The 18,208-nt window shown below is 44.9% G+C and overlaps 1 protein-coding gene across 1 annotated transcript in view; it reads right to left on the bottom strand.

The window, feature by feature from the left end:
• The window catches only part of C9 (complement C9), a 46,079-nt gene extending 34,496 nt beyond the window's left edge, over window positions 1-11,583 (bottom strand). Inside the window, exons 1-5 of the mRNA XM_077281472.1 lie at window positions 11,237-11,583; window positions 7,117-7,222; window positions 4,637-4,784; window positions 3,498-3,648; window positions 228-366 (exon numbers count right to left, since the gene is read on the bottom strand). Coding sequence (XP_077137587.1) covers window positions 228-366; window positions 3,498-3,648; window positions 4,637-4,784; window positions 7,117-7,222; window positions 11,237-11,313 — 621 coding nt within the window. The 5' untranslated portion in view covers window positions 11,314-11,583. The remainder of the gene's footprint in view (window positions 1-227; window positions 367-3,497; window positions 3,649-4,636; window positions 4,785-7,116; window positions 7,223-11,236) is intronic.
• Between the last annotated feature and the right edge of the window lie 6,625 nt (window positions 11,584-18,208).

Below are 18,208 nucleotides of genomic sequence, written 5' to 3'. Positions count from 1 at the left end.
ATAAGGTCAGGGGATGACGTGTATAGTTGTGTGTCATGACTCATCAGCGTAAAGATGGTACTGAAAACCAAATCTGCTGATGGTCTGTCCAATAGGGGCCGTGTAGAGGGAGAAGAGAAGGGGGCCAAGGACTGAGCCCTGAGGAACCCCAATAGTGAGAGGAAGAGAAGTAGATAATTATATAGTAGCAAATAAAGTCCCAATAGGAGAACATTGCGGTTTACTACCTGATAGACAAGAGCGGCCACGTTCCACGGCTTGCGGTAATAGGTCTTTGTGTTACCATCTCGAACTCGGTCACAGATCCCGTTATAATATTCATTGTCAAAGGGGTTCCTCTTTGTTTCCATTCCCAGAAAGTTAAAACTAAAATAAAGTGATCAAAATAAATATGTAAAATTCATAGCAACAAAATAAATCTTAGTCGTAATGTACTCAGTGATAAGATTACACTGCCTGCCAAATTATTAAGTGTCCCAGACTACCCCCTTTATCTTCACCACCCTCTAATGATAATGACATGACTCTGCTCATGCTGTCCCAGTCTACACAGCAAAGCTGACAAGTGAGCTATAGAAAAAAGGTAGTGTTAGCCTACTGTGAACGCTAGTGGCCAGTTTGAAAAATATAGAATATTTTATGTGAATGGTCACATAAAATCATGTTATTTTCTGAATATACTCTGTTTTTAAATAAATATATTTATTTAACTGTGTAGTAAATGTGGTTGGAGGTGGAGGAAGAACAATACATCTCCTTCGCAAAGCTCCATGACCCATCTCCTCACTCTGCCTCCTGCAGTTATGTGTTTTTGGGGCGTTTCTTTTTCTGGACTGTATCTTCTCCAAAGAAAACGGATTCAAAAACTCTTGGAAAACTCTACCAATTAATTTCAATGAGAAATCCACTTTGTTGTTCATATGCAGAGTTTGTTTTAATTGATTGAAACTGCCTTGACATCAGTGGAAGGTCTGCCAAGATCTTCTCCCTAGGGGTGTTGTTTTTGAGCTGGTCCTCAAGCTGCTGTAGACACACCATCATAGACCTGGTCGTGCAGATCGCCGCTATTGCCGGCTTTAATGACCCTGCTGATGACTCCCATGTCTGTTTCAGAAGAACCTCTGCGTTCTTGTCCAGGGGGTCCTTAAGAGCCCCGAGGTCTTCAAAGGGCAAGGTAGACTTCTTTACTGACTTTGCTACTGCCCCATCAGTTTTAGGAGTTTTCTCCCATATGCCTGCTTCTTCTTTGTCAAATGGATATCTCCTCTTTGGACCCTTCCTCTCCGACCTCTTCCATTCTCTACTAATGAGCATCTTGATCTTTTCATTTACCATAAAAGAGCGCCTTTACCTCTGCTCCAAGCCGTCGAACATAATGTCCTGGACTGTTCTAGTGGTCTTGGGATCAGCTATGCCCATAGTAGACCTGATTGCCCTAAACAGCCTGTCCGTGTCCTCTGCTGGAAAACAAGGTCTACCCCCAGTGTCATCATCCGCGGAGGAAGAACCAGAGGAATCCGAATCCTCCCTATCTTTTGATGTTACTGATTTCTCCGACTCAGATGACTGTAGTCCTGACTTTATGTCCTATCAGGTGTTTTTTGACTCCTGGACTTCTGATCTAATTATGGCCTTCAGGTCCATAGCAAACCCGGGGGTCTGCTGTACACAATCAGGACAGAGTCTTTTACTATACGTGCTGGGTAAACTTCCCCTGCACAGCGCACACTCTACGTTTGAGCTACGTTTCAGGGGCCTTTCCTAGTAAAAAATACACAGAGAAAGGGGCACCCGTTTAATATGGTGAACTTTCACCATTCAGCTGATCAATCCAAGGTAATGGAGATCAATCCAAGGTAAAGGAGATGGAGGCAAAATCACCAGGACGTGCCGGATATCTGAACCGCATCCCCGCATGCGCAGACCCAGGTGGCCTTGCTTTCCGGCGCACTCGTCTCCAAGGCATGCCGGCATCTCACCTGCACACCATGCACATGTGCAGAACAGGAAGCAAGTCCTGGTGCACCTCACTGGAACACTCCTGCAACCATGGCACACCTCACTGGTACACTCCTGCAACCACGGCGCACCTCACCGGAACACTCCTGCAACCACGGCGCACCTCACCGGAACACTCCTGCAACCCTGGCGCTCCTCACCAGAACACTCCTGCAACCCCGGCGCTCCTCATTGGGACACTCCTGCAACCACGGCGCACCTCACCGGGACACTCCTGCAACCCCGGCGCACCTCACCAGAATACTCCTGCAACCACGGCGCACCTCACCGGGACAGTCCTGCAACCCTGGCGCACCTCACCAGAACACTCCTGCAACCACGGCGCACCTCACCAGAACACTCCTGCAACCACGGCGCACCTCACCAGAACACTCCTGCAACCTCGGCGCACCTCACCGGGACACTCCTGCAACCCTGGCGCACCTCACCAGAACACTCCTGCAACCATGGCACACTTCACAGAACACTCCTGCAACCTCGGCGCACCTCACCGGACCACTCCTGCAACCCCGGCGCACCTCACCTGTGACACTCCTGCAACCACGGCGCACCTCACCAGAACACTCCTGTAACCACGGCACACCTCACAGAACACTCCTGCAACCACGGCGCACCTCAACGGAACACTCCTGCAACCACGGCGCACCTCACCTGTGACACTCCTGCAACCACGGTGCACCTCACCAGAACACTCCTGCAACCACGGCGCACCTCACCAGAACACTCCTGTAACCACGGCGCACCTCACCAGAACACTCCTGTAACCACGATGCGCACCTCACAGAACACTCCTGCAACCACGGCGCACCTCACCGGAACACTCCTGCAACCCAGGCGCATGCAGTCCCAGTTTATTTTTTGTGACTTCTTATGGTTGTTATTACTTCTCTTCTCCTCCCTGCAGTGATTTTTTTTTTAACACCAAACATTTTTGTGCAAATACTAGAGTTGTGTACGACATTAACAGGTCTGATGACCTATCAAAATCTCCACCTGATGAAGACGGGGTACCGTCGAAACACGTTGTGGAATCATCTAATACACCTGTGCCCTTGAGTTCCTAGCGCTCCTCTGATCGTTTTTTTCATTCAACTATTAACAGGTCTGATGACTTTTTTATTTAAAGTTGCGCAAATAAAAAATAAAAAGAAAGAAAAATAAAGATCCGTTTTTATTTGGCACGCTATTCATCGACTCTGCGGTTTGCGTCTCCTTGTGGCCAGAATGCCAACGAATACTACAAGACAATAAAGAGTAATGTCTTATAAGAAATCCCAGATTCGCGCCCTCGCTGTCCGCCTGCTCTACGGGAGCTCAGCCCATCGGTTATGGCTGCGTTAATTGATAAACTTGCTGACTGTTTCCACCTGATTTATGAATCTGTATTATGTCACGTTTATTCTTAAGTAACAAAATTAAATTGTAATTTGTAACACGCGTCAATAAACGTCCAGTGTGTGCAGAGCGATCATACTCACCCGTCTCCGGCTGTCCGAGCGATTTCCGACAAATCCACATCCATATTCCGGCAGACGGGTTTGGGGTCTTTGCCGTCATCACAGGTTTCATCAGAGTGGTCTCCGCAATCATTGTCTCCATTACACAGAAACCTCGTTTTTATGCATCGACCTGAAATAGTCCCCAAAAATAGAAATCTGGCAAATTAGAAGAGTCCAAATATTCTGGAAAGTCCATTCATAATGGATTCTGCAAAAGCGCAGCTGGTGGCCACACTACTAATGGCATATTATGTTTCCAGGGGTACTGGTGCAGAATCAGATCACTTAAACCTGGGCTTTATTACACTTTTAAGCAATGATGCATAGAATAAGAATATCTTTTACACACGCATTATGTTCCCTTTTTCCATTATTTTTACTTTTTTTCTCACTTGCAGTAACACTTTTTACCACAGCTGGCTGCACATATTTCCATAGTAATCAATGCAACAGCGCCTCCCCCCTCCCAACAAGGTGTAGTTTTAGTCTTTCATCAGTGAATGTAACTTTTTTTTTTGCTCTTCCTTCTTTTATACGTATTTACTCCACCAAGCAAAACCATTTGGGACCCATCTATGAACCATAAGGATCTCAAAGAGAAGTGACCTCCATGTCTTTTAATATAAGCTGATATATCCAATAGCAACTTCAGCAAAAATCAGCTTTTTTCTTCAGGTTATTAAGAGATAATTGTTATATTAAAGGGATTATATGTGTCAAGATAGTCCCGTTAAATGCTGTATAGAGAACAGTAAATATGACTATTAACTGTTACAGTAATGGTGGTGCTTTCTGGTCCTGATAGTCCAGGGGTCTCCTGTAATATGGGGCAGATCAGGAAGAATCACACATAAACTCTCAGTAGGGGATGCGAACTAGATATGTAGCAATATTGTCTGCATTGAATTCAATCGGTTTTATTATCTGTATACAGCAAGCGCCCCCTAGTGGCAGCTGCAGGTATCCATAATTTTGAATGCAGTGGCACTATGTTGGCACTGGGGGCAGCACTGCTCAGTAGGTCGCAGTCTGACAACACTGCTGTGGGATATCCCTTTATTGGCGGCTCCGTAGTTGTCTTTGTTGCTTGCAGTGAATTTATTTCTGCCATTAATTACCTGATGTTTCACATTCAAAGTCGTTTCCGCAGTCGAGCACGGATCCTCCGCACTGCTGATCCGACTTACAGCGCTGATATTCTCCCAGTGAGCTCAGACATCGGCGACCGCCAAACTGGCCGAACGTCACGATGCTTCGTGAGCGGAACTATACACCAGGAGACAGGGAGAGAGACATATATAACACCAGACGTGACATCCAGGCCCTGGTATGGTATAGACATGGATCTCACACATACACTGGGTGGAAAGAAGTATGTGCCCCCTCCAGGAGCTTCTCTGACCTCCAATATGTGGTCACCCCTCTGCAGATATAAAGGCTCCTGTTTTTCTGGAAAGGAATTCTACAAGATTTTGGAGGCATCCCTGGGAACATTTGTGAGGCCAGACCCTGAGGTTGGGGGCAGGCCGGGCTCACAATCTCCATTCTAGGTTTTGGATGGGGCTGAGGTTCGGGCTCTGTACAGCCGGTCATATTCTCCCACCAAACTCCCTCAACCATGTCCATTTGAACCTTGTGCACTGCACAGTCATGGGAAAAAGAAAAGGGTCTTCCCCGAGCTGTTCCCTGAACAGCTGAAGGCTCCAATTGTCCACAATATCTTTATTATCATAATGTGTGAGGGGACTGTGGGGCCATCATACTGCGTGAGGGGACTGTGGGGCCATCATACTGCGTGAAGGGGCTGTGGGGGCATTATACTGTGTGAGGGGGTTGTGGGGGCATCATACAGTGTGAGGGGGTTGTGGGGGCATAATACAGTGTGAGTGGATTGTGGAGGCATCATACAGTGTGAGAGGGCTGTGGGGGCATCATACTGTGTGAGTGGACTGTGGGGCCATCATACTGCGTGAAGGGGTTATGGGAGTACCATACTGTGTGAGGGGGTTGTGGGGGCATCATACTGTGTGAGTGGGTTATGGGAGCACCATACTGTGTGAGGGGGTTGTGGGGGCATCATACTGTGTGAGTGGGTAATGGGAGCACCATACTGTGTGAGTGGGGTGTGGGGGCATCATACTGTGTGAGTGGGTTATGGGAGTACCATACTGTGTGAGGGGGTTGTGGGGGCATCATACTGTGTGAGTGGGTAATGGGAGTACCATACTGTGTGAGGGGGTTGTGGGGGCATCATACTGTGTGAGTGGGTAATGGGAGCACCATACTGTGTGAGGGGGTTGTGGGGGCATCATACTGTGTGAGTGGGTTATGGGAGTACCATACTGTGTGAGGGGGTTGTGGGGGCATCATACTGTGTGAGTGGGTAATGGGAGCACCATACTGTGTGAGGGGGTTGTGGGGGCATCATACTGTGTGAGGGGGTTGTGAGGGCATCATACTGTGTGAGTGGGTTGTGGGGACATCATACAGTGTGAGAGGGCTGTGGGGGCATCATACTGTGTGAGTGGGTTATGGGAGCACCATACTGTGTGAGTGGGTTATGGGAGCACCATACTGTGTGAGTGGGTTATGGGAGCACCATACTGTGTGAGGGGGTTGTGGGGGCATCATATTGTGTGAGGGGGTTGTGAGGGCATCATACTATGTGAGTGGGGTGTGGGGACATCATACAGTGTGAGAGGGCTGTGGGGGCATCATACTGTGTGAGTGGGTTGTGGGGGCATCGTACTATGTGAGTGGGGTGTGGGGGCATCATACAGTATGAGGGGGCTGTGGGGACATCATACTGTGTGAGGTGGCTGTGGGGCCATAATACTGTGTGTGGGGCTGGGCTGTGGGGGCATCATACTGTGTGAGGGGGCTAACGGGAAATCATACTGTTTGGGGGCTGTGGAGGCATCGTACTGTGTATGGGGATTGTGAGGGGGCATCATCATATTATGTGAGGGGGCTGTGGAGGCATCATACTGTGTGTGGGGCTGGGCTGTGGGTACATCATACAGTGTGAGGGGGCTATCGGGACATCATACTGTTTGAGGGCTGTGGAGGCATCATAAAGTGTGAGGGGAACCTTGGGGACATCATACTGGGTAAGGGTGTTGAGAGGGAATCATACTGTGTGAAGTGGCAGTGGGGGCATCACACTGACTAAGTGGACATCATACTTTGTGAGGGAGCTATAGCGGCATCACACTTTGTGAGGGGGCTGTGGGAGCATCATACTGTGTGAGTGGAATGTGGGGCATAATAATGTGTTGGGGGATCGCTTTAGGCATCATAGGTGTGTGGGATCATCATACTGTTGAGGGGGCACTGGTGGCATCATACTATAGGAGGGGCACTCTGGGTGTTATACTGTGCTAGGGGCACTGTGGAGACATTATACTGTATGTAAGGGGGCAATGTGGGGTCATCAGTGTGTGTGGGGGGCATCACTGTGGCGTCACAAAGCATGGAGGGCATAAAAGGTGTAACAAACTGTGTGGTATTACAAAGGGACTTCATAATGGAGCATCCAATAGTTCTCCCTCTTTCGAGTCCTCCAGCGTTGGGATATCTGGTCGAGGTTGATATTTACCTTCTGATTCGTGCATGGGTCACATTCAGTCCAATTACTCCAACTAGTCAGTTCACAGTTTATAGGAGCAGGCGTCTCAGGAGATCTCTGAATCATCCCGAAAAACCTAAAAATAAAGAGAACGGGTCTAATTAAGGCTCCGGTACTACAAGAAGGTAGAAAGTCAAAGTCACCTTCCACATATGATTCCCTAACTTTACAGTTGCCCAGAGCCCTCATCCCCAAAAGGGCCTTCAAGATTTACAATCCAGAAACTACACCGATAATGACACTCTTGCATTATCTGTGCAATTTCTATAGTTGGAAATATATAAAGGAACCTGTGATTACATCGTGGTTATGTGACCAAAGGTCTTCCACCCTGAGGGAGTATAGAGGAACTAGACGCAGGACATGAGTTGCCAATAACCTGATACTGTGTGTGCAAAGAATGATCTTTTAGTGATCGTCCCGTCCCCAACATTCTTCTGGGCAAAGTGGCCAAGCCCCAAACAACTCACATATAATCAATCATTGCTTGTTTCACGCTCGGAATGTTCCAGTAGCCTTCTGGCTTGTCCAAGTGATCTTTAATACACTGTAGATGGACAGCAATGTTATTTTGGCTTACTCCAAGCAATCCTGCTCTGCATACCTTCTGATGGTGGACTCATGAACGTTTCCAATGTGAAAGAGACCTTTAGTTCCTTAGAGTTTACCTTGGGTACCTTTGTGACTTCATGAACTATTAAATGACTTGGCTTTGGAGAGATCTTTGTTGGTCAACCACTCCTGGGGAAGGTTACAGTGGTCTTGAATTTCCTCCATTTGTCCACACTCTTTAGAGATGGTTTTATAGCCTTTTCCATCTTGATGAGAATCAATAACTCTTCTTCTAAGGTCCTCAGAAATTTCCTTTGTTTGTGCCAACGTACAAACATGTGCTGTGAAGATCAGACTTTGATAGATCCCAGTTATTTAACTTAAACAGGTCACCCACTCACACCTGATTGTCATGCCATTGATTGAAAATACCAGACTCTCATTTCGCCTTTATTTTCCTCAAGAAGAAAATGACGAAGTCTAATATTTCAGACTCGTTTGTTTGATTTGGTTCATTACTTTTAGGACTTGGGAGAAAATGTGATGTGGTTTTATGTCCTTCACCAGCAGGGGATGAGTCTATTACTGGAGGAATCTGCCATTCAGAAGTCACTCCTGTAATATTTCAGACCAAGGAAATCTTGCAAAAAAAGAGTGTACATCTAATAACCCGCAGTTAGGGTGGTCTATGGGTGCGCCCCCCCTCTTTCCGGGGGATGGGAGGGAAGGGTCTTGCTCACAATGACAATGGACGAGGGAGCATCAGCTGACGCATCCTCTTACACCGTTCTTCCTTGACATCTGATGTTTCAGAACAACGGGCGCGATAACATTATTACAGCCTACCCACTATACTGAGATGTGCGGCGCTTTACATCACTCGCTCGGGAGACCGGAGCATCGAATGGAATGAGGAGAGGGGAGTATTGTATTTATTTATTGCATTATACGGTATATTCTATGGAGGACCATGGGGAGAGCATTATATTGTATGGAGGACCATGGGGGTGCATTATATTGTATGGAGGACCATGGGGGTGCATTATATTGTATGGAGGACCATGGGGAGAGCATTATATTGTATGGAGGACCATGGGGAGACCATTATATTGTATGGAGGACCATGGGGAGACCATTATATTGTATGGAGGATCATGGGGTTGCATTATATTGTATGGAGGACCATGGGGAGTACATTATATTGTATGGAGGACCATGGGGAGAGCATTATATTGTATGGAGGACCATGGGGAGACCATTATACTGTATGGAGGACCATGGGGGTGCATTATATTGTATGGAGGACCATGGGGAGAGCATTATATTGTATGGAGGACCATGGGGAGACCATTATATTGTATGGAGGATCATGGGGTTGCATTATATTGTATGGAGGACCATGGGGAGTACATTATATTGTATGGAGGACCATGGGGAGAGCATTATATTGTATGGAGGACCATGGGGAGACCATTATATTGTATGGAGGACCATGGGGAGAGCATTATATTGTATGGAGGACAATGGGGAGTACATTATATTGTATGGAGGACCATGGGGGTGCATTATATTGTATGGAGGACCATGGGGAGTACATTATATTGTATGGAGGACCATGGGGAGAGCATTATATTGTATGGAGGACCATGGGGAGTACATTATATTGTATGGAGGACCATGGGGAGAGCATTATATTGTATGGAGGACCATGGGGGTGCATTTTATTGTATGGAGGACCATGGGGAGAGCATTATATTGTATGGAGGACAATGGGGAGTACATTATATTGTATGGAGGACCATGGTGATGCATTATCTTGTATGGAGGACCATGGGGGTGCATTATATTGTATGGAGGACCATGGGGGTGCATTATATTGTATGGAGGACCATGGGGAGAGCATTATATTGTATGGAGGACCATGGGGGTGCATTATATTGTATGGAGGACCATGGGGAGTACATTATATTGTATGGAGGACCATGGGGAGAGCATTATATTGTATGGAGGACCATGGGGGTGCATTATATTGTATGGAGGACCATGGGGGTACATTATATTGTATGGAGGACGATGGGGAGAGCATTATATTGTATGGAGGACCATGGGGGTGCATTATATTGTATGGAGGACCATGGGGAGAGCATTATATTGTATGGAGGACCATGGGGAGAGCATTATATTGTATGGAGGACCATGGGGGTGCATTATATTGTATGGAGGACCATGGGGGTGCATTATATTGTATGGAGGACCATGGGGAGTACATTATATTGTATGGAGGACCATGGGGAGAGCATTATATTGTATGGAGGACCATGGGGGTGCATTATATTGTATGGAGGACCATGGGGAGAGCATTATATTGTATGGAGGACCATGGGGAGTACATTATATTGTATGGAGGACCATGGGGGTGCATTATATTGTATGGAGGACCATGGGGAGAGCATTATATTGTATGGAGGACCATGGGGAGTACATTATATTGTATGGAGGACCATGGTGATGCATTATCTTGTATGGAGGACCATGGGGGTGCATTATATTGTATGGAGGACCATGGGGGTGCATTATATTGTATGGAGGACCATGGGGGTGCATTATATTGGATGCAGGACCATGGGGAGAGCATTATATTGTATGGAGGACCATGGGGGTGCATTATATTATATGGAGGACCATGGGGGTACATTATTTTGTATGTCGGACCATGGGGGTGCATTATACTACGTGGAGGATTATGGGGGGCTCATTATACTATGTGGAGGGCTATTTGGTGGGCATTATAATATTTAGAGGGCTATGTAGTGGACCATTATACTACTGTATGCAAGCAATAACACAGTGTGACGGTTTGTGTGGGGGCTATTCTAATATTTGGAGAGATAGTAAGTGCCATTATACAGCATGGGGCCATTATACTTTATATAAGACTATTATACTACATGGAAAACTGTGTAGGGATCACAGTTGGGGGATCATAGTGTGTTGGGGGTCACCATAATTTGACTTAGGAGTTGAGGTGGAGTACAGTAGGGTCATTATACTGTGCATGTAGATTCTAATATGAAGGACTTCACTATGGGGGTATCATACGGTGTTTGGGGGGCACATGTAAAGTTGATAGTTCCTTCTAGTTTTTCTGTGATCCCAACTATTTTTTTTTTTTCAGGGGGGGGGGGGGCCCACTTAGAACACTCATTGACCCCCTGTTTTACACCAGCCTAACTGGAACAAGCTACGGAGCCCCTAATATGTTATAGACCCCCAGGCTTTAACCCCTTACTGACTATTTATTTTGTCTAATTCACCCTGACTTCTCATAGTCACAAACACAAGCTGTCTGATTTTCCAGAGTGCTGATTTTTTGCTGATTCCTGCGACCCCCCAGCCTCTGGCCCACTGATCTGTAGAGGCCATTGGGTGTTCCCAGTTCTCTACTCAAGGTTATACATGTAAAGGTGAGGACTAAAGATATTTCATATCAATTAATAAGGTACATGATATATAAAATATAATCTACAATGAAACCTACCATGTGTGCTCAGCCGCAGAAAACGCACAACACAGCAGACAGAAAGCCGCAATCCCCCCCGGCTTGTGGTACCACATGGTCTTCGTGTCTGACGATGGGGATAACTCCAGGGAAAAACTAGGAGTTTGCACAATTTCTCTTATTTATCATCTCCATTGTCACTTATTAACCCAAACATAAACACAGCGCCCCCCGTCCCTCGGCTTCTGAACAACACGAGGGTATTAGGAACACGCCCAGGATTGTGTCCATGCACATGTATCAGCGCCTTAGTGATACAATATATCATAAGTTACCAGCACAGGGAAATCTCATCCCGCCTTGATACATTGTTTCCTTCTCGGTTTGATACTAAACAATTACCCCGATAGATTTCCTTCATTTTCAGTTATGTATTTTGCAGAAATTGAGCAACTTGGCAAGCGTTATCACTTCCTTGACCTCAGATTGTGCCATGCAGATAATACTGTGTGCTAGGACTGTGGACATTTGTAGCAAGGGGAAGTTAGAGGAACAAATCTGGTAAGGGCTCACACTAGCATACGCCATCCGATGATTCAGTTCCTCGGCTCAAAGTCTCCTGCGAGCGTTAGCCGAGTGTCAGTCTACTGTGATCCGATTCTCTCGCATGCCAGAATCGGATCACAAGTGCGAAGATGGAGAACTTAATCTCTCCATCTTCTCCATTGTGTGAGTGGACGTATATCGGACTGCACTTGAATGCCATCTAAGTGCAGTCCGATGTTTTGCACATGTATGGGTGTGCACTGTCCATAATATGCTGCCAATCACAGCATGCAGCAATTCTTTTCTGATGCTGACTTCCATTGAGAAAAAAAACACTGGACGGCATTGTAGTAACGAACACTTTGTGTCGGGGGTAAATTATTGGGGGCACAAAAGGGGCACCCACCATCAGAATATATCCGGGTTGTATATACACTGCTCATTGCTGTTATAAAATCTGTGTCTATGGGAGTTACTGACTTGGCCAACTCCCATAGACTTCAGTGGAAAGTGCCATACTTTTGTTTAGCCACTTCTTCACTATATTAATGAGTGGGTTGAGGGTTCCCATCAAAATTTGCCTTTGGTGCCAACCTTAAAGGGAACATGTTAGGTCCTCTGACAGTCCCAAATCAGTGCATCTGGGGGAAATATGTTGCATGTAACTATTTGCAATACATTCTGCACGATTTAAATGTAACAATATTATTCACGTGAGGTATCACTTTTCATTTCTTTCTACTTTTTCCATTGTTTTTTTTTATTATTACTGAATTTCTATGTACATGTTATGTTATGTTTCTGTATTTATTCATGAATTTATTTTATCCTATTCAGAGGCTTTGGTTACACACAAGTCTTATGTTTCTTGTGCTGTTTACAGTGGGTGAAATAAGTATTGAATATGTCACCAATTTGAAATAAATATATATTTTAAGTAAATCTATTTCTAAAGGTGCTATTGACGAGAAATTATCACCAGATGTCGGTAACAACCCATCCAATCCACACAGGCAAAGAAATCACCAGAAATTATGTGTAATAATGAGAAATGACACAGAGAAAAAGCATTGAATACATAAAGAAAGAAAGGTGCACAAAGCCATGAAAAGTCGTGACACGAGCTGAAATCTATAAGTAATTAGAAAGCAATCCTGCCACTTAGTGACAAATAATGTCAGCTGGTTCAACTGATGTCTATAAAAAGGTGTCTCATTACCAAGGTGCCACACAAGAAATATCTCATGATGGGTAAAACTAGTGAGGTGTCTCAAGACCTTCGCAACCTTATTGTTGCAATTTCTAAACTACTGAAGGTCCCAGTGAGCACTGTTGGGGCCATAATCCGGACGTGGAAAGAACATAATTTCACTATAAAGCGGCCATAACTAGGTGCTCCCCCCAAGATTTCAGACAGAGGAGTGAAAAGAATTATCAGAAGAGTTGTCCAAGAGCCAGTGACCACCTGTGGAGACCTACAGAAAGACCTAGAATCAGCAGGTACAATTGTTTCAAATAAAACTACAAGTAATGCACTCACCCTCCATGACCTGTATGCAAGCTCACCACTCAACCGCCATGATGTGTAAGCGCGCTCATCACTCAACCTCTATGACCTGTATGCAAGTTCACCATGCAAGACTCCATTACTGAACAAAAGGACATTTATAGCTTGCTCAAAAACATTTAGGCACGCCTGTGAGATACTGGGAGAATATAGTCTGGACCAAAATTGAACTCTTTGGATGCCATAATACACACCATGTTTGGAGGCCAAAAGGCACTGCATATCACCTCAAAAACACCATACCAACAGTGACGAATGGTGGTGGGAACATCATGATGTGGGGCTGTTTTTCAGCATATGGCACTGGCAAACTTCATATAATTGAAGGAAGGATGAATGCACAAATGTAACGCGATATTCTTGATAATCTACCAGGATGATGAAGATGAAATGAGTTTGGACATTTCAGCAAGACAATTATCTAAAACACACAGCCAAGGAAACTCTCAATTGGTTTCAGAGAAAGAAAATAAATCTGCTTCAATGGCCGAGCGGATCACCGGCTCTGAGTTCATAGAAAGAACCACGGGACCTTCAGGATGTCAAGAGTGTTTGTGTGGAAGAATGTGTCAAAATCACACCTGAGCAATGCCTGCGACTAGTTTCTCTATACAGGAGGCGTCTTGATGCTTCATCACCAACAAAGGCTTTTGTGTCAAGTACTAATTAAATTTTTTCAGTGTGTTCAATACTTTTTCCCAGTATCATTTTTCATGATTACACATAATTTATGGATATTTATGATGATTTATTTGTCGGTGTGGATGGCGTGTTACCGACATGTGGTGAGAATTTCATGTCAATAGTACTGGACTCTGGAGGAGACGTGTTCTGTGCAGTGACGGATCACAGTTCTCTGATGGAGGAGTCTGGGTTTGGTGATTCCAGGAGGACGTTACCCTCTGACCGCATTGTGCCCCCAGTACAGATGGTGGAGGAGGATAACGCTATGGGCTGTTATCAGGGGGCGGCCACGGAGCCTTAGCTTCAATGATGGGAAATCTTAATCTTCGGCACAAGACGTTGTGGACAACTGTAGCTTCAGCTTTGGGGGAACAGTTTGTGGAAGACCCTTATTTGTCCCCCCATGACTGTACAAGCTCCATACAGACATGGAGGGGAGAACATGAGTGGACGCACAACTCATGCCTCCAAAATCTTGTAGAAACCCTTCCAAGAAGAGCAGAAGTCGTTATATCTGCAGAGGGGAGACTCCTTATTGTCTATGGATATAGGATGGGAGATGAGTATAGACCCTGGGGGGGGCACATACTTTTCTCCATATACTGGCAATGTTCAGCAGCACAGGAGGTAGACACTAGACAGACATTTCCAGGTGCTATTTGCATAGAGGTTACACGTTTGGCTTCAATTTGTCCAGAATATGACCGTTGTGAACGTGACCCTCGAACTCCTCCAAAAGCGCAGACTGTGATAATAAATCCTGCCTGATAGAGAAAACCAAACCAAGATATGTTTTGTAATGAGGGACAAACTACATGTTGGGAAATAATCTCACTTTACTCCATGTATCCTATATAAGGGCACACTGGACATACTACAGTGGGTTGCAAAAGTATTCACCCCGTTGACTTTTTACCTATTTTGTTACATTACAACTTGTGTGTAAATATTTCTGTAATCAGATTTGTGTGTGATGAATCAGCACCAAATAGTCTAAGTTGGTGAAGTGAGAAAAATATAGGCATAAATTTATTTTATTGAATCAAATAACTAAAAATTGACCTTTATTAATCCCTTTAGATGAAGCCCATAAAAATTTCTGGTGCAAGCAATTTCCTTCATATGTCCTATGCTTAGTGACATGTAAGTCAGTATATACACTTTACCTTTTCTGAAAGGCCACTGAGGCTTCAACACATTAACAAGGGGCTTCACTAACCAAACACCATGAAGACAAATGAGATCTCCAAAACACAATGATGAAGACCAATGAGATATCCAAACAACACCATGGTGACCAAGGAGATCTTTAAACAACACCATGAAGACCAAGGAGATCTTTAAACAACACCATGAAGACCAAGAAGATCTTCAAACAACACCATGAAGACAAAAGATATCTCTAAACAACACTTGAAGACCAAGGAGATCTCTAAACAACACCATGAAGACCAAGGAGATCTCCAAACACCATGAAGACCAAGGAGATCTCCAAACACCACCTTGAAGACCAAGGAGATCTCTAAACAACACCATGAAGACCAAGGAGATCTTCAACCAACACCATGAAGACCAAGGAGATCTCTAAACAACACCATGAAGACCAAGTAGATCTCCAAACAACACCATAAAGACCAAGGAGATCTCCAAACAACACAATAAAGACCAGGGATATCTCCAAACATGTCAGGGACAAAGTTGTTTAGAAGTACAAGTCAGAGATGGGTTATAAACAATATCCCAATCTCTGATGATCCCCAAGAGCACCATCAAATTCACTATCATCAAATGGAAAGAACATGGCACCATAACAAACCTGCCAAGAGAGAGGCACCCACCGAAACTCTCAGCCCGGGCAAGGAGGGCATTAATCAGAGAGGCAGCACAGAGACCAGAGGTAACCTTGAAGGAGCTGCAGAGTTTCGAAGCAGAGACTGGAATATCTGTCCATACGACCACAATAAGTTGTACATGCCATATGGGTGACCTTTATGGAATAGTGGGCAGAAAAAACTTTTACTTTTGTAAGGCTCATGTCAGAAACATGAGGTATTTGATTGTCTATTATCGTGCACAGAGCTCTGCTACATCTAAGAGCGGAGGACAGACACCGCTGTAGATTTGACACCCCCCCTTTTCTCTGCCTGTGTGTGTAATCCTAAACCCCTCATTTCCCCCCTCTCTCAAGAATTTATATGGCTCTATGCCGCGACAGACAAGTCTCCCTACGCTCCTCATTCCCCCTAACACCTGGTACTGGTTAAAACTGGTATAGAAAACATGAGATTCTATTGTTCTCTGAAGGTTGCCTGTTGGCACTGATCAGAGATTCTAGAGATATAAGAATTATATATTCCGGATGTCCATCAAGGGATCTATAACTCCCTGAAATCGCTAGAAGCTGATCCCGAGTGCAAAGAGCGGGTTTCTCCATAAGCGGGTCATGTAATTACATTGTGTTTACATGTGAAATAATCCCCCTGATGTGGGGCACATCCTGATCATTGTGTCTTTCATATACGAGATTCATACAGCGAGCTAGGCATAAAAATGGTTGCCATAACTCTAAGTAAAGGGGAGGTTTCAGCCTCTAAGTGAGGTCACCACAGGGGGAGTGCCTGGATTTTAGGCTAGTAAATAAGTGAGTGAAGCAGCAGTCTTCACATGTCTTTGTCTGGGGTCTAGCTGCTATACATGGGTGATGCATCTGGATATGTGCTCGCCCTTCCCCCACAGCACACAGTCAGCCATAAGATGATATGACATAACGAAATGTAAGTGTTTTTTTAACTTTAATCCCATTTTATTTGTAAATTGTATTTTACATATGATATTTGTCTTCTTTATAATATATTTTTTATACCTCTGTAAATACTGCTTACTTTTTTTGGAGTAAAATATAAAATTACTAGCTTGTCTCTCCTTGCTCTATAACAAACTGTCACCTCCTCTGAAGTGAATTACGCTACTAATCTGGGTTGGCGCTGGACCAGTTAATAATTAAGAAATCGGAGCTGGTGGCAGCGGATTTATCCTGGGCGTTTTGGGAGTCGTTGTAGTGACTGGCGGCATTGATAATTATTGTTTGCGCCTGAGTGGGAGTAGTTATATCGCCCTTGCTGCAGTGTGCCCATTAGAAAGTACAAAGTAAGGCAGCCTTTCTGGCTCCTAATTATCCTAGGTGCAGTACTGTTATGAACTATACTTTTGGGCTCCCTCTTGTGGTCACTCGCGGTATGGTTCTTGGATTCTCTTTCCTCAGGTTTTTAGTCACCTGTTCGTTAAGACTCTGGGTGTTTCTATTTAAACTTCCTGGAGTCTTAGTCCATTGCCTGGCATCCATGTAATCAGTCCTTGTCTGGTTGCTCTTGTCTACTGGTCCTGATTTTTGCAACATAAGCTAAGTCCTGCTTTCTTGTTTTTTGTTTATTTGTATTATTCTGTTTTTTGTCCAGCTTGTTCATAATGTGATTCCTGATTTTGCTGGAAGCTCTAAGGGGGCTGATATTCTCCCCCCATACCGTTAGTCGGTACGGGGGTTCTTGGATATTCAGCGTGGATATTTTAGTAGGGTTTTTCGCTGACCACATAAGTCCGCTTTCTATATTTCTGCTATTATTTAGTGGGCCTCTCTTTGCTGAATCTAGTTCATACTTACGTTTGTCCTTTCCTCTTACCTCACCGTTATTATTTGTTGGGGGCCTGTATCTACTTTGGGGTATCTTTCTCTGGAGGCAAGTGAGGTCTGTATTTTCTCTGAAAGGGTTAGTTAGATCTCCGGCTGGCGCGAGACGTCTAGAACCAACGTAGGCACGTTCCCCGGCTGCTATTATTTGTGGGTAGGATCAGGTATGTGGTCAGCTCAGTTACCACCTCCCTAAGAGCTAGTTTTTATGTTTGCAGACTTTGCTGAAGACCCTGAGATCCTCTGCCATTAGGATCACAACAGTATGCCAGGCCACTGAATAGTTAATGCATTGCAGAAGTGGGATTAAAAGAAAAGAGAAGATCTGAGTTTTGTTTTTTTTTTCTTCCTTCCCCTTTACCTCTGAATGGCTTGAAACTCTGCTGCAGACATGAATGTGCAAACTCTGATTACTAGTGTGGATCAGCTTGCTGCTCGTGTGCAGGGCATTCAGGATTTTGTTATTGGCAGTCCTATGTCAGAGCCTAAGATTCCTATTCCTGAGCTGTTCTCTGGAGATCGATTTAAA

The sequence above is a fragment of the Ranitomeya variabilis genome, chromosome 1 (genome assembly GCF_051348905.1).
Source record: "Ranitomeya variabilis isolate aRanVar5 chromosome 1, aRanVar5.hap1, whole genome shotgun sequence".
Classification (NCBI taxonomy): domain Eukaryota; kingdom Metazoa; phylum Chordata; class Amphibia; order Anura; family Dendrobatidae; genus Ranitomeya; species Ranitomeya variabilis.
The sequence above is the reverse complement of the archived record's forward strand: the minus strand, read 5'-3'. Positions and strand labels throughout refer to the sequence as shown.